General features: G+C 36.2%; 1 protein-coding gene across 15 annotated transcripts in view; it reads left to right on the top strand.

Annotated features, from left to right (window-relative positions):
• The window catches only part of KCNT2 (potassium sodium-activated channel subfamily T member 2), a 431,812-nt gene that overhangs the window by 127,358 nt on the left and 285,091 nt on the right, over positions 1-19,363 (top strand). For all 15 annotated transcript variants that reach the window (XR_015143756.1, XR_015143755.1, XR_015143754.1 and 12 more), the window contains exons 2-3: positions 12,523-12,602; positions 14,709-14,808. Coding sequence is in view for 8 of the 15 variants with exons in the window: in XM_086345575.1 (XP_086201701.1) it covers positions 12,523-12,602; positions 14,709-14,808 (180 nt within the window). In the remaining 7 variants the exon portion in view is untranslated. The remainder of the gene's footprint in view (positions 1-12,522; positions 12,603-14,708; positions 14,809-19,363) is intronic.

Below are 19,363 nucleotides of genomic sequence, written 5' to 3'. Positions count from 1 at the left end.
TAAAGTCTGCCACTGTTTCCACTGTTTCCCCATCTATTTTCCATGAAGTGATGGGACCAGATGCCATGATCTTCGTTTTCTGAATGTTGAGTTTTAAGCCAACTTTTTCACTCTCCTCTTTCACGTTCATCAAGAGGCTCTTTAGTTCTTCTTCACTTTCTGCCATAAGGGTGGTGTCATCTTGGAGGAATCAACTATATCAAATTGACATCAATGATCCACAGTTTTTGTTTTCCTTCCATAAATATTTGTCTAGTAACACTTTTTAACTATCAACATTCCAGAAAAAAAGTTATTTGCTATTGTCTAGTTGTTTGTCTCACATAGGAAGTATCTCTAACTTTTATAACAACCATGTTAATGAAAGTAATATCCGCATTTTGTAGAGAATGAAAGTTAGGAAAACTGGTAGTACAATGCATATCATTTGATCCCAAAGTCTGTGCTCTTATCCCTCTTAGCCATTATGCTAAAGTAAACAAAAGGAACAAACAAAAGAACATACCAACACATGATTGTGGGGATGAAGTCAGTTTCCCTAGAAAAGACAGTCGTTTATTGTAGTATTTATTGAGTGAAATTCTATTTGTGACTGTTTTCTCCCTCTTTTGCCAGGTTGTGCAACCATGTCTTTAATAGTATTCAACCCCTATGATTTTTCTATTAAAATTCATATGTATATTATTCAAGTGCAGCTTCCCTGGTGGGTCACATGGTAAAGAATCTACCTGCAATGTAGGAGACCTGAGTCCAATCCCTGGGTCAGGAAGATCCCCTGGAGAAAGAAATGGTTACCCACTCCTGTGTTCTTGCCTGGAGAATGTAATGGATAGAGGAACCTGACAGACAACAGTCTGTGGAGTCACAATGATTCAGACATGACTGAACAACTAACACTTTCACTTTTCATGTTACTTAAGAAAGAATATTAAGTGATAAAAGATCCTGAAGAAATATATATCCTCAGTGAACTGTGTCTATTACTGACCTGGGACTTTTTCCTTTGAGGTGCAGAATGGAAGAGGCTGCTTGGAGGACTAATCTCAAATCTAATGTCACTGGTGCAAAGAATTAAATAAAACTAAAAGGTGCTACTTTCACTGCATGTGCAAGTCTCCATATAGTTTCCAATTTCATAGTAACAACTAGCATCTGTTGCACATGACCAGACTATTTGAGATCCAATGAGTCACTCTCCGAAAACAAACACATTTCTCCTCAAGCTGGGGTTTGCTACTTGATCATGCCGCCCATTCATAGCAATCCTGGGCTGTGGGAGCATCATTATAGTTTCCTTCAAGGTTTTAAAATGACTGATGCAAGAGTCCAATCTGAGTTAGAAATTACATGTTGTCTTCTTTCCTCTTCTTATAAGTATACAGAAAAAGAAAAGAGGATTTACACATTGTAGTTGATGGGAGATTTGATTAGGTGGTTGTTAGGTTTGTAGTGGGATTGTGCTACCTATAAGCTTCTAAATCATTCTGTGAATAACAGCTTTATATTTTAATAATATATGTTTGCATGTATGCGTGTTTATATATATATATATTAACATCTTATGGGTGTGTATATATACATATATACATATACATATATACATATATATATATATATATATCTTTATACCCTTTTTAGTCATTAAGTCATGTCCAACTCTTTGTGATGCCATGGACTGTAGCCTGCGAGGCTTCTCTGTCCATGGGATTTTCTATGCAAGAATACTGGAGTCAGTTGCCATTTCCTTCTCCAGAATATCTTCCCAACCCAGGGATCAAACCCAGGTCTCCTGCATTCCAGGCAGATTCTTTACCACTGTGCCACCCCCGAAGCATAACTTTATACCCAAAGCTAAATCCTCTCCTAGCTTGTTTATCTTTTGCTTCCCATGCTTAGGTTTAAAAATTGAGATTACTTAAATTTAATTATTTTAAACACAATGGGGAAGTACAGAGAGTAGGTCTTGAAAATGAGCATTGCACATCAGGACGTGAGTGTTTAAACTGAAGAAAAACTTGAATACAAAAGTATTCTTGGGTTCACTTTTAATATGTTTTCCCCTGGAAGCCACAAGATTGTGTGTTTCCAGTTACTGGCAAGCTGTGATTACCAAGGAATGACAAAAGCGTAAATGCAGTTATTGAGGGGCATCAGCATTATGTTACCCAGAATGAAAGAAAACTGATGAGTGATTAGCACCCCAGAATCTTTCCTCGTTACACTACATATATCTGTCTTTCATGTGTCACTGATCTTGCTCACAGCGCCAGTTATCTCGCTGTATCTCACTGAGCACACTGTTTGCTGAACTCTGGGTAGGCAAGGCATGAGCTAAGAGCCTGGAAGAAATATCAAGGAGTTGCGGAACTGCAAGACACGTTTATTATCACCTGGATGATGCAGCAGCCATAGCAGCAGCCGTAGCATAACCTAACACAATACAACTTCTCTCCTGACTGGCACAGTGGCCATAACAGTATCCTCTCCTGCTACTGCAGCAGCCATCGCAGGAGACACAGTATATTTTGTCATCTCATGGCTGACCCAGTGGACACGGCCAATGACACAGCAGCAGTGCCGCTGTATTTTAGGTGGAGCTCACATATCCCTACAGCACAAAGTAGCTCCTGACCAAGCCAGTACCTCCTGAAGGTATGCACACTGCTGTAAATGATCTCAGCTGTTACATAGTCATTATTTACAAAATGTAGGGCAAGGAAGCCTGAACACTCCATCTTGGCTAATTTGCTCTCTCCCCACACATCAATATATATATATACACACATCACTATGTATATATATATATTTAAATACACATATATGTACATGCATATAAATGCATAAAGTAGATGGTTTCCCTCTCTGAAAATGGAATTATTTAAAACTTTATTTTTACAGTGCAGAGAATGCTATTGAAAGTCTCCAGAATTAATCTCTGCCTCCTTATCAGTTCAGTTCAGTTCAGCTCAGTCCCTCGCTCGTGTCCAACTCTTTGCGGCCCCATGAACCACAGCTCGCCAGACCTCCCTGTCCATTACCAACTCCCGGAGTTTACCCAATCCCATGTCCATTGAGTCTGTGATGAACTCTAACCATCTCATCCTCTGTTGTCCCCTTCTCCTGCCCTCAATCTTTCCCAACACTAGGGTCTTTTCAAATGAGTCAGCTCTTTGCATCAGGTGGCCAAAGTATGAGAATTTCAGCTTCAACATCAGTCCTTCCAATGAACACCCAGGCCTGATCTCCTTTAGGATGGACTGGTTGGATCTCCTACAGTCCAGGAGACTCTCAAGAGTCTTCTCCAACACCACAGTTCAAAAGCATCAATTCTTCGGCACTCAGCTTTCTTTATAGTGCAATTCTCACATCCATACATGACTACTGGAAAAACCGTAGCCTTGACTAGACAGACCTTTGTTGACAAAATTAATGTCTCTGCTTTTTAATATGCTGTCTAAGTTGGTCATAACTTACCTTCTAAAGAATAAGCGTCTTTTAATTTCATGGCTGCAATCACCATCCACAGTGATTTTGGAACCCAGAAAAATAAACTCAGCCATGGTTTCCACTGTTTCCCCATCTATTTGCCATGAAGTGATGGGACTGGATGTCATAATCTTAGTTTTCTGAATGTTGAGCTTTAAGCCAACTTTTTCACTCTCCTCCTTCACTTTCATCAAGAGGCTCTTTAGTTCTTCTTCACTTTCTGCCATAAGGGTGGTGTCATCTGCATATCTGAGGTTATTGATATTTTCCCCAGCAATCTTGATTCCAGCTTGTACTTCTTCCAGCCCAGCATTTCCCCTGATATACATAAGTTAAATAGGCAGAGTGACAATATAAAGGCTTGGCATACTCCTTTTCCTGATTGGAACCAGTCTGTTGTTCCATGTCCAGTTCTAACTGTGGCCTCCTTATAAGATGTTACTAATGGAGATGGGAAAGTGAAGCACATATAATTATGAAAAGAATAAGATGGACAGAAAGATGTTGGCAAGTGACTTAGGAGAGACTCCATAAAGTTTTAAAAATGAGGTTATTGGTGTAAATAGTAAAGACTGGAAGCCAATTAGAAGATCCTTTGAAGCACTTGAGCTTGACCAATTGAAACTAATTCTGGGGGGAAGAAAAATTTATAGTAGGCTCATTTATTTATTTTTTTACAAGGTTCCATTTGAATGGTTCAGGTCAGTTCAGTTCATTTGCTCCATCATGTCTGACTGTTTGCAACCCCATTGACTGTAGCATGCCATGCCTCCCTGTCCATTGCCAACTCCCGGAGTTTACTCAAGCTCATGTCCATTGAGTCCGTGATGCCATCCAACCATCTCATCCTCTGTCATCCCCTTCTCCTCCCATCTTCAATCTTTCCCAGCATCAGGGTCTTTTCTAATGAGTCAGTTCTTCCCATCAGGTGGCCAAAGTATTGGAGTTTCAGCTTCAACATCAGTCCTTCCAATGAACACCCAGGACTGATTTCCTTGCAGTCCAAGGGACTCTCAAGAGTCTTCTCCAACACCACAGTTCAAAAGCATGAATTCTTCAGTGCTCACCTTTCTTTATAGTCCAACTCTCACATCCATACATGACTACTGGAAAAACCATAGCCTTGACTAGACAGACCTTTTATGGCAAAATAATGTCTCTGCTCTTTAATATGCTGTCTAGTTTGGTCATAACTTTCCTGCCAAGGAGTAAGTGCCTTTTAATTTCATGGGGGCAGTCATCATCTGCAGTGATTTTGGAACCCCCCAAAATAAAGTCTGTCACTGTTTCCACTGTTTCCACTGTTTCCCCATCTATTTGCCATGAAATGATGGGCCCGATTCCATGATATTTGTTTTCTTTTTCTTTTTTTTTTTTAGAATTCAGGCTTCTTTTATTATTATTTTGCAATGTACATTTTTATTGTATATTTTTTTAATTTAAATTTATTTAATTAGAGGCTAATTACTTTACAATATTGTATTGGTTTTGCCATACATCAACATGAATCTGCCACGGGTGTACACATGTTTCTGAATGTTGACCTTTAAGCCAACTTTTTCACTCTCCTCTTTCAGTTTCATCAAGAGGCTCTTTAGTTCTTCTTTACTTTCTGCCATAAGGGTGGTGTCATCTGCATATCTGAAGTTATTGATATTTCTCCCTGCAATCTTGATTCCAGCTTGTGCTTCTTCCAGCCCAGCATTTCTCATGATGTACTCTGCATATAAATTAGATAGGCAGGGTGACAATATACAGCCTTGATGAACTCCTTTTCCTATTTGGAGCCAGTCTGTTGTTCCATGTGCAGTTCTAACTGTTGCTTCCTGAGCTGCATACAGATTTCTCAAGAGGCAGCTCGGATGGTCTGGTATTCCCATCTCTTTCAGAATTTTCCACAGTTTATTGTGATCCACACAGTCAAAGCCTTTGGCATATTCAAAATTGGTAGCTCTGTTAAATAATTTAGTTACCAGAAGTTAGGAGTGTATATTTGGAAACAGATAAGAACCTTCTTTAGAGTCAACAGTCAAAGGGCAAAATTAAACAAACACTTCTCAGTATCCCTGTGATGGTCTGGTATTTGCACTGCTGTTTTGTAATACCTCACAGATAACCTGGAACTCTCCTAATAATGAAAAATTAACTTGAAGAGAAGGCAGGAAGGAAGAAGTAGTAACTGAAAGACCAGTGTCCCAATTCTGTCTCAGTACTAGCTATAAATCTGAGAAAATCACTAAAATTACTTGAATTAAACTTTTATTTAAATAAAATAAAAGTGATGGCTGCTTTAGTCGAGTCATAGCAACACTGTAAAAATTAATAAATCAACAGTAGTGGAATGTTTTTCTAAATGTTTATTAAATCATGAGGAGATGGTGCAAATAAACAAGCACATCCAAATTAATTAAAAAAAAAATTGCAGGGAATGACCATTAATCTCAAGGCAGACCAAGTTGGAGTAAGGAAGAGATTTCAAGGATTCAGCCCACTACAAACCCAAGTATTTTTATCCTTAAGTAATTATAACCTAAGGAAGAAAAGGAAGATGACTTTATTTCTTCTATTGGACTAGCAACTCAGAGTCTTTAAGGTTTGTACCAAAGAAAGAACTCGGGACCGCACTACCTCTTCATTCAGGCAGTGAATGGAAATAGGTTCCTAGTAGGTGTCAAGAAATTTGAATATTTAAGACATAAGCATGAACAAAACGCAGTATGGTCCCCACCCTTGTAGAGTTTACAATCTAATGGACTTATGTCGTATTACTGAGAAGTGCTACTGTCACCATCGTGAAGAGTGATTAGAAGAGAATGACAGCAGTTAGACCAGAAAGTCCAGATCAACACTGCCTTGTTTGAAATGAGTGCAGTAATTGTAAAACTGATACATGGACAGTATCAGAGGAAAGCAGGAAGGGAACGGCACCAAGGAGACACAGAAGAAGAATTTTCCTTTGGTAATGATCTGTGTCTACTATGAGTTCCCAAAGAGAATATCCGCAAAACTTTGGCATCCTAAACAGAGTCCAAGGTATTATTAATGCTCAAAAAAAGAAAGAAAGAAAGTTTTCCTGAAAGATTGGTGCATTAACAACCTGGGTCACCATTAATTTTTGTATTTAAAGTTAGTAAAGAGGAATTTTAAGACTGAAATTGTAAAATTGCTTTTTAACAAGATATTACATATTTTTTATGCTAAATTCAAGTAACCAGAGCAACAAAAAATGGGAAAAAATATTGAAATCAGTATTAAGTCCTTGATATTGTTAAGGCAAATTGATAATGGTTATGCAATAAAAACCCTACAGTACTAAGAATTGTTCCAGAAAATAAAATATCTGGGACATTTTCAGTTTATATTTGAAGAATAGTATAAAGATAATGGCACATGAATCTTAGTTATGAACATAGAATAAAAGCTTCTAAAATAAAAGTAAATGAATCCAGCAGTAAATTACATAAATAGTTCACTATTACAAGAATGATATTCCACAATTGAAAATAAAATTGCCTAATATAAAAGCACCTCAAAGTTGGGCTTTCTTAGTGACTCAGATGGTAAAGAATCTGCCAACAATGTAAGATACTTGAGTTTGGTCTCCGGGTTGGGAAGATCCCCTGTCAGAGGGCACAGCAGCTCACTCTAGTATTCTTGCCTGGAGAATCCCATGGACAGAGGAGCCTGGCAGTCTACAGTCCAATGGGTCGCAAAGAGTGGAACATGATTGAGCGACTAAGCACATGACAATATAAAAACAACTAAAATAATTTACCAAGTTAATAAATCAAGAAAAAACAAAAATACACCATCAACTGATAGATTCAAGATTTTTTTTTTTTGAGAATCAGCATTCATTCATTCCTGTTATGATATTTAGTAAAATATAAGTATTCATTGCAATTTCATTGTCAATAATGTAATTACTTCTAAAGCACTAGATGCTTTGTAGGAAAACATACAATGGTTATTTGATTGTTGTTTTCATCAAAAAGCTCTAGTCGATGTAATAAGACAAAAACAATGAAAAGGGAATGCAGATATTGGAAATTTCCAGACTACATGATTGTCTGCCTAGAAAACTCAAAAACTAAGCATGAAAAATATCACTACCTATAAGAGAGTTCAACATGATTGTCAATTACAATATCAAAAAAGTTAAAGGTCAGAACAGCACAGTTTTAGAATAGTAAACAAAATTATAGGCTCTGCCCAAATAAACCAACAACCAACATATTATTAACCAATGGTAACGTATGTCAGTAGGAATAGATATGGCATAGTAATGATTGCAATTCTACTTTATTTTTATTAACTACAACCACATATCCACTGTTATATTGGAATAAATGGGACAAAATGATCTTATATTTTATTTTGAGTATAAAAATGTGAAAAATGACATTTAAAGGAATAATGAGGGCAGATTTGCTCTAGTGTATTGTTCAAAACTCTATGGTTTTAGAATACGCTAAAATTACCTACTGGAGGTCAGTAGGTAAAGAGGTCAGTTCAGATAAATTTAGATGGGAAGAAGGAATTCATAAATGAAGAGAAAAGGAGGAAGAGAAGAAGGAAGAAAGGGAAAAAAGAGGAAGGGAGAGAGGGAGTGAGGGAAAGAAGAAAAGAGGGAGGAAGTAAGTAAAAGCACATTTAAATCTGGAAAGGGAACTACTAACAGGATATTTAAAATCAGCTAAAATCATGAAAAAAAAAAATGGGAAAGATAGAAACTAAATTCTGTCCCACCCAACTCCCTGAATACTAGAGAAATATCTGGTGCTGGACAGTTCCCAAAATATACACTATACTAAGCTGCCTGGATTCCTGTACAGTTGTCATGAATCAAATAACTCTCCATTCTATATCATAAATAATAAATCTAAATGACATTTTTTTGTACCTGATGGAAGATAGGGTTCAAAAAGTGTTTTGCTTATTTTTTGTTTTTTCATTTGACCTTTGAAAAGTATTTGTATGAATGTATGCTTTAATATCATCCATGTTCCTTAGTGATGTTGACTGAGATCACTAGATTAATTAACTCTGTTGCTTCACATGATATTATAATGAGAATGGAATTTGTAAGTTATTTAATGAGAGACCTTACACCATGCAAAATCATTTTCACTTCAGGAAAAAATCCAGTCGCTTGCAAGCTGTTACTTAGTCTTTGGCACATTTTTATGTATTGGAGAATACTCAATTTTATAGTGATGGCCATTTCAGAACTGGGTAATATCATTCATAATTCTCATAATTTCTATAACTAATCCTATACATCACATTATGAATCATCTCATTTTAATAATGATGGTCATTTCAGTGTTTAAAGACAGCTGTTGAGTAAGATTAAACATTTCCAGTTCCTTAAACTTGTCCTTATATGAAATGCTTTCCAGATACTCATTGTTTGCTTAAGGATTTAGACCATCTCATTTTAGTTAAAATATGCATCTCTGCTGTATACCCAGTAATGCACTCCAGGTATTATCTGAAGAATGCACTGATACTATTATAAGCTTGATAATTCTAGGGAGCAAATCTACATGGCTTTTGTTTTATTACTTGTATAATAGCCATATGTCCTTCTCAAATTTGCTTTTGTATCCATAGCAAATTTGAATTAATGTAGCTTAATATCAGTGTCACAGTTACTTTATTAAAATGAACTTTCTTTCACTTGATCAACAAGGGAAGCAGGTCCAGTGATGGCTTTCCAAGATGCCAGTGGAGATGTGGGTCTTTGTATGTATTGTTATATGCATACACTTTGCATGTATATAACAAAGTGTATGTATGTATATAAAGTGTATGTATGTGTACATACACTTTGTATGTATGTATATTGTTATATACATACACATACTTTATGTTGTTACACATACAGTGAAAAACGAAACAAAACAGAAATCAAAAAAGGATACAAAAGAAGGAAAATGTTGATGGGTGAGAATATTGTCTTTAGGGATAAGAGATAAAGAGCAATTCAAATTTTTAGAATGTATAACTGATAAATCTTGGTTAGCAATTGATAACAAAAGCCCTTTGTTTTTACTGTATAAGAGATTGCTTTTAAAATATTCATAGATCTTTTTGAATATGCACCTTAGAATTTAGGAGTGAAATATTTCTCTAAGACATGAACATCTTCCTATGTCAATTATTTTCTCTCCAGTTTTATCTCTCGAATATCCCTACAAAACAAAAAGCAAACAAAAAGCCAACCCCCAAACTATCTACTTTATGTAGATTACATTATCAAAATTTTGTGATATTTAATTCAGTTCAGTCACTCAGTCGTGTCCAACTCTTTGCGACCCCATGGACTGCACCATGCCAAGCCTCCTTGTCCATCACCAACTCCCAGAGTTTACTCAAACTCATGTCCATCAAGTTGCTGATGCCATCCAACCTTCTCATCCTCTGTCGTCCCCTTCTTCTCCCATCTTGAATCATTCCTAGCATTAGGGTCTTTTCTAATGAGTCAGTTCTTTATATCAGGTGGCCAAAGTATTGGAGTTTCAGCTTCAGCATCAGTCCTTCCAGTGAATATTCAGGACTGATTTCCTTTAGGATGGACTGGTTGGATCTCTTTGCAGTTCAAGGGACTCTCAAGAGTTTTCTCCAACACCACACTACAAAAGCATCAATTCTTAGGTGTTCAGCTTTCTTTACAGGCCAGCTCTCATCCATAGATGACTACTGGAAAATCCATAGCCTTGAATAGACTGACTTTTGTTGGCAAAGTAATGTCTCTACTTTTTATTTTTTTAGTTTTCTGAATGTGGCATTTTATTTTATTTTTTTTAATTTTTTAATTTTATTTTATTTTTTAACTTTACAATATTGTATTGGTTTTGCCATATATCGAAATGAATCCGCCACAGGTATACATGTGTTTCCCATCCTGAACCCTCCTCCCTCCTCCCTCCCCATACCATTCCTCTGAGTCGTCCCATTGCACTAGCCCCAAGCATCCAGTATCGTGCATCAAACCTGGACTGGCGACTCGTTTCAAAAATGGTATTATACATATTTCAATGCCATTCTCCCAAATCATCCCACCCTCTCCCTCTCCCACAGAGTCCAAAAGACTGTTCTATACATCTGTTTTTTAATATGCTGTCTTCAGTTCAGTTCAATTCAGTCACTCAGTTGTGTCCGACTCTTTGCGACCCCATGAATCTCAGCACGCCAGGCCTCCCTGTCCATCACCATCTGCAGTGATTTTGGATCCCCCCAAAAATAAAGTCTGATACTGTTTCCACTGTTTCCCCATCTATTTCCCATGAAGTGATGGGACCAGATGCCATGATCTTCGTTTTCTGAATGTTGAGCTTTAAGCCAACTTTTTCATGCTCCACTTTCACTTTCCTCAAGAGGCTTTTTAGTTCCTCTTCACTTTCTGCCATAAGGGTGGTGTCATCTGCATATCTGAGGTTATTGATATTTCTCCTGGCAATCTTGATTCCAGCTTGTGTTTCTTCCAGTCCAGCGTTTCTCATGATGTACTCTGCATATAAGTTAAATAAACAGGGTGACAATATACAGCCTTGATGAACTCCTTTTCCTATTTGGAACCAGTCTGTTGTTCCATGTGCAGTTCTAACTGTTGCTTCCTGACCTGCATACAGGTTTCTCAAGAGGCAGGTCAGGTGGTCTGGTGTTCCCATCTCTTTCAGAATTTCCCACAGTTTATTGTGATCCACACAGTCAAAGGTTTTGGCATAGTCAATAAAACAGAAATAGATGTTTTTCTGGAACTCTCTTGCTTTTTCCATGATCCAGCAGATGTTGGCAATTTGACCTCTGGTTCCTCTGCCTTTTCTAAATCCGACTTGAACATCTGGAAGTTCATGGTTCACGTAGTGTTAAAGACTGGCTTGAAATTTTGAGCATTACTTTATTAGCGTGTGAGATGAGTGCAATTGTATGGTAGTTTGGGCATTCTTTGGTATTGCCTTTCATTGGAATTAGAGTGAAAACTGACCTTTTCTGGTCCTGTGGCCATTGCTGAGTTTTCCAAATTTGCTGACATATTAAATGCAGCACTTTCACAACATCTTCTTCTAAAAAGCCTCTTGATGCAAGTGAAAGTGGAGAGTGAAAAAGTTGGCTTAAAGCTCAACATTCAGAAAATGAAGATCATGGCATCTGGTCTTTCAGGACTTGAGAAACCTGTATGCAGGTCAGGAAGCAACATCTGAAAATTTCAGATGATGATTATTTGGAATTCACCAAGTTTGAACACAGTTGTTTTTTCATTCAGTATTTTGAAAATTTTATTTTTGCTCTGTCATTTGAGAGAAGTTGCTAGAATTCAGGGAGAAAGCAAATGCATTTATTAGAATGCTACTATGTTTTAGAGTGTTGATACCAATTTATAGCTGATTAAAGGTAGAATATTCAGTCCCTTAATTGATCTGTCTGTTTGGTAACTTACCTCTGGTAACTTTAATGCTCCCCTTGCCAGTGCCACTCCTTTGTTGATCAAGCAATATTTAATATGAGACAGATAAATAAATAAGAAAGTAAAGTGTCCCATATGTCATGTCCCAAAATAGGTTCAAGGTAAAGAGAATCCTTGATAACATTCTATTTCCAAGCCCAGTCCCTTAAGATTCAGGAGATTTGGGGTGGTTAGTTCATCCTGACTTTTTTAACCATCCAGTTGATTCTTACGACAGGGAAAAAATTGGGACTACACTGATGAAAAATTATTCCTCATACATATATGAAAGACTTTTTGCATTATTGCTGTTTTGAGCTACCAGTAAAGCCCTGAATCGTACATACCACTCATTTATCTAGTAATACAGATAACTGAATTAACTGCATATGATATTTAAACGAGTATATCTTTAAAATTAGAACATAACTGGTACTCCCCCAAAAATCAGTGTTTTAACTCACTTCTCATTTTCTATGGTGGGGTTTGTTCAAATTATATAATGTATTACATCACATAATTTGTTTTTATTTTCATATATCTTACTGTTTAGCTAAATTGTGTTTTTATTTTTTTGTTTGCAGGGTGCAAGTTGAATTCTATATGAATGAAAACACATTTAAAGAGAGACTAAAGTTATTTTTTATCAAAAACCAGAGATCAAGTAAGTCTTTCATTTTATTCCCCTGTCTATATTTTGTATATATGTTCACTGTCATAAAAAATACAGCTATACAGTCCTTTTTCAAAATATCTTTTATATATAGGAGTAAACTTGATAATCTTCTCTGTCAGGCATTAATATTTAAAAAGCAGTAGATGTTGCCTCTGGTGATGTCAAAGTATCTTGACACCTTTACATCTTCAAGTCTGGTATCATTTAGTAGACTTCTGAGTGGACCATTTGGATTGATAGAAATACTGAGGAAAATCATTTAAATGAGGGTTCCCCATATTTTCACTGTGAGAGACACCTAAAGCTTGTTTTGAGAAGACTCTGGTGATTCCAGGTGACCATAATGGGGAATAATTTTCTGATTTAGTGTTTAGTAAGGATGAGTTTACCTATCACACCTAATAGCAAGAAGCATGTAGGATGTCCTGAAATGTACAACACCTTCCCCTGGAGATTTAAAATCATAAAGTGCAGAGCCAAGCTCAGCATATAGCATCCCAGGAATTCTTGCCATAAAATACATTTGGGAAACTTTGGAACTTCAAGAGGGCATGAAATTGGCATAGTCAGTGACCTCCTAAGCCTATTTGGGGTTGAAGTGTCAGTCATACCTCTTACCTCTCCACAATACTATGTATTTTTGAAAAGTCGTATATAGTGAACCAGTTTGCAATTTTTTTTTCATGTAATTATTGCTTAAGATGTCAATAAGCAATGGAAATAGTTTAGTGTAGACTTTACTCTTTCACAGTTTTGACCTCTGAATCCTCTTGGGTGGTTTAATGTGCTTCTGTGGGTTCATAGAGAAAAAGTTGAGTTATGAGAAGTTGTCTGAATACTGACCACAGGAAGTATTTCAATCTGTAAGGCACACAAATTACAGAATCTTAATGGCTGGTTAGTTCAGGGTTAGGTTAATAATAACTAGCACTTCTCTAATCTGATTGGTTAGAGGTTGCACCAATAGATATTACTTGAATAGTCCACATCATTTGCATAGAAGGTTTCCTTTATTTTAGTAGTAAAAATTCTGTCTCTCCAGGCCAGAAAGAATACCCAGCTTTGGCTAAACTTTTAAGGAGACCGGTTCTATAAAACCAGGGCAATTTCATTAACAGTTTAAAAGACTTTATTAAGAAACTAACCTGTATGTACCTAGCATTTTAATAGGAAAACCAAGGAAAAATTACACAATTAATAAGCATTAACCTTTTACTGTTAAATATTACCTGAAGTACACTCACCTATAGCAGAGTAAAAACAAAATGGCATTTCATTTTTAGATCTTATTAAGAAATAATTATTGGAAGACATTTCTCAGAATTTTATTCATAATGTGTAAATCTGGTACCACCTGATAATTGCAGGAAAGGTAATGCTTCTATTAATCAGATTTTAAGCACATTTTGCTTAATGTTAATTAGTCCTCTCCAACATCAACTATCACAGCCATGTACAAAGATATGTCCATGGCCGTGTTATTTCCTGCAAAAAAAGTTTTTAAGATTTCATCAGTATTTAAACCTATAACGAAAAGTTAGTTGAATCCCGAAAATGGGGGTGTGAGTGTGTATATTTCCCATTATATGCTATCAGGATTTCTCGGTAATTCTATAATTACTATCTAAATGTATAATACATAATTATATGTGATTATAATTTCTGTGTAATCAAATCTGCAAGGTGCTCAAAAGATACAAAGTTTATAACTTATCCTTGTGAATTTATAAGCAACTAGATTTTCTGGCTAATTAAAATTTATTCCCAAATTTATAGATCTATAAAATGGTTAAACTTTTAAGCATACCTAAACCAATCTTGGTTGGATATGATCTTTATGGCTTTGAATGCTCAAAAGTTGAATTACTTAGTGTATAATATCCACTATTATTTGTGGTTCATACCAGCTGTCATTCTCATTTTTTGTTTCAGTCTTCAGGCACTTAGAACTTCAGAGTGGGTATACAATTATGGTAGTGTAGTTTCTAAACACAATTTAAATGCTGTACTTAATATTGATATATTTGACAATTCTTTTTAGTTATCTGTGAACTGAGTTTAAATGAAAATCCAATTTCTGTTGTTTGTTTAAAGGTCTAAGAATTCGTCTGTTCAATTTTTCTCTCAAATTATTAAGCTGCTTATTATACATAATCCGAGTGCTACTAGAAAACCCTTCACAAGGAAATGAATGGTAAGGTGTCTTTGTATGATTTTCTGCAATATTATTTTGATTAGTTTAAGTTGTATTGTAAGTTTTGAGGTAAAACTGGTAATAACAGTATGCTAGTTTTAGGTATACAACATAATGGTTCAATCTTTGTATACATCACAATAAGTCTAGTTACCATACATCACCATATAATCCATATATTATAATGGATTATAATAAAAAATTTTATTAAAAAAATTTTTTTGAGGAGCCACCAAACTCTTTTCCATAGTGGCTTCACCAATTTAAATTCTCACAAATCATGTAAGAGTATTCCCTTTTCTCTAAAACTTTCAATACTTTTTCTTTTTATTATGATCATTCTAACAGGTATGAGGTGATTTCTCTTTGTGATTTCGAGTTGTATTTCCCTAATACTTGGTTCCCTAGTAATATTGAGAACCTTTTCATGTATCTGTTGGACATCTGCATATCTTCTTTGAAAAAGTGTCTATCTGGATTCTGTGACAATTTTTATTCCTTTTTTTGTTTGTTTGTTTTACTATTGAGTTGAATGAGTTTAATATTTTGAGTATTAACTCCTTTTCAGATATACAATTTGAAAATATTTTCCCATTCTAGGTTGCTTTTTCATTTTATTGATGGTATGCTTTCCTGTGCAGTAGCTTTTCAGTTTGAAATAGTCCCACTTTTTTTTTTTGGCCTTTGCTTTTGACATCAGATTCAAAAAATCATCACCAAGGCCTATATCAAAGGACTTACCACCTGTTTTCTTCTAGGAGTCTTATGGTTTGGTTTCACACCTTACATTCAAGTCTTTCATCCATTTTGGGTTAATTTTTATGTATCGTGTAAGACCGTGGTCTTTGTTGCTCTGCTTCCCAGGTGGCTCAGTGGTAAACAATGCATCTGCCAGTGCAGGAAACAAGGGTTCAATCCCTTGGTCAGGAAGATCCTCTGGAGAAAAATATGGCAACCCACTCCAGTATTCTTGCCAGGAGAACCCCATGGACAGAGGAGCCCTGGCCCCGGTCCAGGGGCTTCACAAAGAGTTGGACAGAACAACAACAACAAAGATAGTGGTCTAGTTTCATTTTTTACATGTGTTCTATTTTCCCAGCTCAATATATTGAAGAGGCTGTCTTTTCCTCATCGTGTATTCATAACTCCTTTGTCATATATTACTTGACTGTATATGTGCGTATTTATTGTTGGGCTGTACATTCCATTTCATTGCTGTTTGTATGTTTTTAATGTCAATACCATGCTGTTTTTGTTACTATAGCTTTGAGTATAGTTTGAAATCAGGGAGCATGATTCCTCTAGGCTTGTTATTCTTTCTCAAGGTGCTTGGCTTTTTAGGGTTGTTTGTGGTTCCATAGAAATCTTTAAATTGTTTTAGTATTGTGAAAATGTCATTGGAATTTTGATAGAGATTACAGTGAACTTGTAGATTGCTTTGGATAGTATGGACATTATAACAATACTAATTCTTCCAATCCATGGGCACGGGATATCTTTCTATTTCTTTGTGTCTTATTTATTGAATAATTTATTTTATCAGTGTCATAGTTTTCAGCATACAGGTCCTTTCACCTCCTTGACTAAATTTGCTTCTAGGAATTTTATTCTTTCTGATGCAATTATAAATGAGGTTGCTTTCTTAATTTCTCTTTCTGATATTCCATTATAATTTATAGACATGCACAGATTTCTGTGCAGTCGTTCTATGTATCCACAGAGAGTTGGTTCCAGGACACAAGCACAATACCAAAATCCACAAATGTGCAAGTCTCTTACATGAAAAGGCATAATATTTGCATATGATCCATGAACATCCTTGCATATACTCTATGTCATTTCTAAATTGCTTATAATACAAATCTTGTGTAAATGATAGTAAATAGCTGTTAGTATGGGGGAAATTCAAGTTTTGGTTTTGGGAAATTTCTGGAATTTTTTTTTTCAAATACTTGTGATTCATGGTTGATTGAATCTGCAGATGTAGACCCCAGGGATAAGGAAGGCTAAATGTATGTTGATTTCGTATCCTACAACTTTGCTGAATTTATCTATTGGTTCTAACAGTTTTTTGGTGAAGTTCTTAGGGTTTTCTATAGGCAGTCTCATGTAATCTACAAATAATTTCAGTTATACTTTTTTTTTTCCAATTTGGATGACTATTTCTTTGTCTTGCTTAATTGCTGTGGTGAGAACTTACAGTACTCTGTTGATAAAAGTGACAAGAGTGGGCATCTTGTCTTGTTCCTGATCTCAGAGGGAAAGCTTTTAACTTTTCATTGAGTATGATGTTAGCTGTGGGTTTGTCATATATTTGACCTTTATTATGTTGAGGTCCATTGCCTCTATACCTGTTTTGATAAGAGTTTGGAAATTGTTATAAAACCAAAACATAACACATACATGTTTGTGGCACTACGCAGTATTTAGAAAGTCCTGTTCTTCCCCACCTACCTCCTCCCTAATCACACCTCTAAAGGACAAGAAGTTGCTGACCAGATTGAAGTGAGCCCAAGATACTCATTGGGCTGTATTTTCATAAATGAACAGGGTCGCTATATTAACGGGCTTCCCAAGTGGCACTAGTGGTAAAGAACCTACCTGCCAATGCTGGAGATGTGAGAGACCTGGGTTCAATCCCTGGGTCTGGAAGATCCCCTGGAAAAGGGCATGGTGGCTCACTCCAGTATTCTTGCCTGGAGAATTCCATGGACAGAGGAGCGTGGCGGGCTTTAGTCCACAGAGTCTCAAAGTGTTGGACATGACTGAAGTACGGATGTTGAATCAAAATTCGACAATGTCTTTTCTGTATCTGTTGAGTTCATTATATAATTTTTTACTGGTTAAAGTGGTTAGTATTAATGAGATGTTGAACCATCTCTGCATAGATAAATCCCAGGAATAAAGCCCATTTGATCATGATGTATGTGTACTAAGTTGCTTCAGTGGTGTCCAACTTTTTACAACTCTGACGACTGTAGCTGGCCAGCTCCTCTGTCCGTGGGATTCTCCAGGCAAAAATACTAGAGTGAGTTACTATGCCCTCCTCTAGGGATCTTCCTGACCCAGGGATCAAATCCATGTCTCTTACATCTCCTGCGTTGATGCAGGGCCTCCTTACCACTAATGCTACCTGGGAAGCCTGTATATCTCATAACTAATTATTATAGTTAGTTTTACTACTTTTTTCTTTTAGCCTTAGTAATAGTTTAATAAATGGTCAGTCCACTAGTTTTATTGCTATGTACCTTTACCTGTGAGATTTTTTTTTACCATCTTATGTTTTCTTGTTACTGGATAGTGCCTTTTCGGCTTAAAGAAGTCCCTTTAGCATTTCTTTAAACAGGGGTTTAGAGGTGATAAAATCCTTTGGCTTTTGCTTGTCTGGAAACTTCTTTATCTCCCTTCAATTCTAAGTGATAACTTTGCCAAGTAGTGTTCTTGGTTGTAAGATTTTTCTTTTCAGCAATTTGAATCTGTCATACCTCTCTCTCTCGGCCTGCAAATTTTCTTCTTGAAAATCAGCTGATAGACGTATGGAACTTCCCTTGTATGTAAAAAGGTTTTTTTTTTTTTTTTTTTCCTCTCTTGCTTTTAATATTCTCTTTAACTTCCTACATTTTTATTACAATGTGTCTCTCTCTGTGTTTGTCTCATTTGTAACTCTCTTGTCTTTCTGGACCCAGATGTCTGTTTTCTTCTGTAGGTTAGGAATATTTTCAGTCATTATTGCTTTGTATAGACTTTCTGTCCCTTTTCTCTCTCTCTGCCTTTTTTGTCATCCCTATTGTGTGTATATTGGTCTTTTGGATAGTGGCCCACAAATCCCTTAAGCTATCTTCACTCTGTCTTTTTTTTTTTTTTTGCTCCTCTTACTGAAAGAATTCTGCTATCTTGTCTTTAAGTTTCCTTTTTTTCTTCTTCTTCTTCTGCTTGATCTAGTCTTCAGCTGAAGCCCTTTGTTACATTTTCCAGTTCAGTTATTGAATTCTTTAGCCCTGTGACTTTCATTTTGGTGCTTTCTGACATTTTCCATCTCCTTTTTGAACTTCTCACTGTATTCATGTTTTCTCTCAAGTTTGGTGAGCATTTTTATGAGCATTATTTTGAACTCTTTATCAGGTAAATTAATTATCCCCATTTCTTCAAGGATTTTTAAAAATTCAATCTTGTTCTTTCTTTTGAAAACTATTCCTCAGATTCCTCATTTTGCTTTTCTCTCTGTGTTTCTTTATATTAGACAAAACGGGGAACTTCTCCCAGGCTTAAAGGAGTGTCCTTGTGTAAGCCGTGAACCTTATTGTTCGGCCCTGACCTAGCTTTTGATTATCTCTCAAATCTTTATGATTGTTTAAACACTCTGATTTATTCTTAATAACTTCCAGATTTTGAGGTTGTACTAAGCCCTGTTGTGTTCAAAGGTAGAGGTTTCAATCAGCCCCTAGTTTTGGCTAAGTGGAAGCCAGACCCTCGGGGAGCAGCCTTAAAGTCCTGTGGGACCACTGTCTTTGCTGGCCTCCAGACAGGTGATTTGGATGTGACAGTTCCACAAGTC

The sequence above is a fragment of the Bos grunniens genome, chromosome 16, assembly GCF_055505025.1.
Source record: "Bos grunniens cultivar Pamir isolate PY7600 chromosome 16, Bosgru_T2T1.0, whole genome shotgun sequence".
In the NCBI taxonomy this organism is placed as follows: Eukaryota; Metazoa; Chordata; class Mammalia; order Artiodactyla; family Bovidae; genus Bos; species Bos grunniens.
The sequence above is the reverse complement of the archived record's forward strand: the minus strand, read 5'-3'. Positions and strand labels throughout refer to the sequence as shown.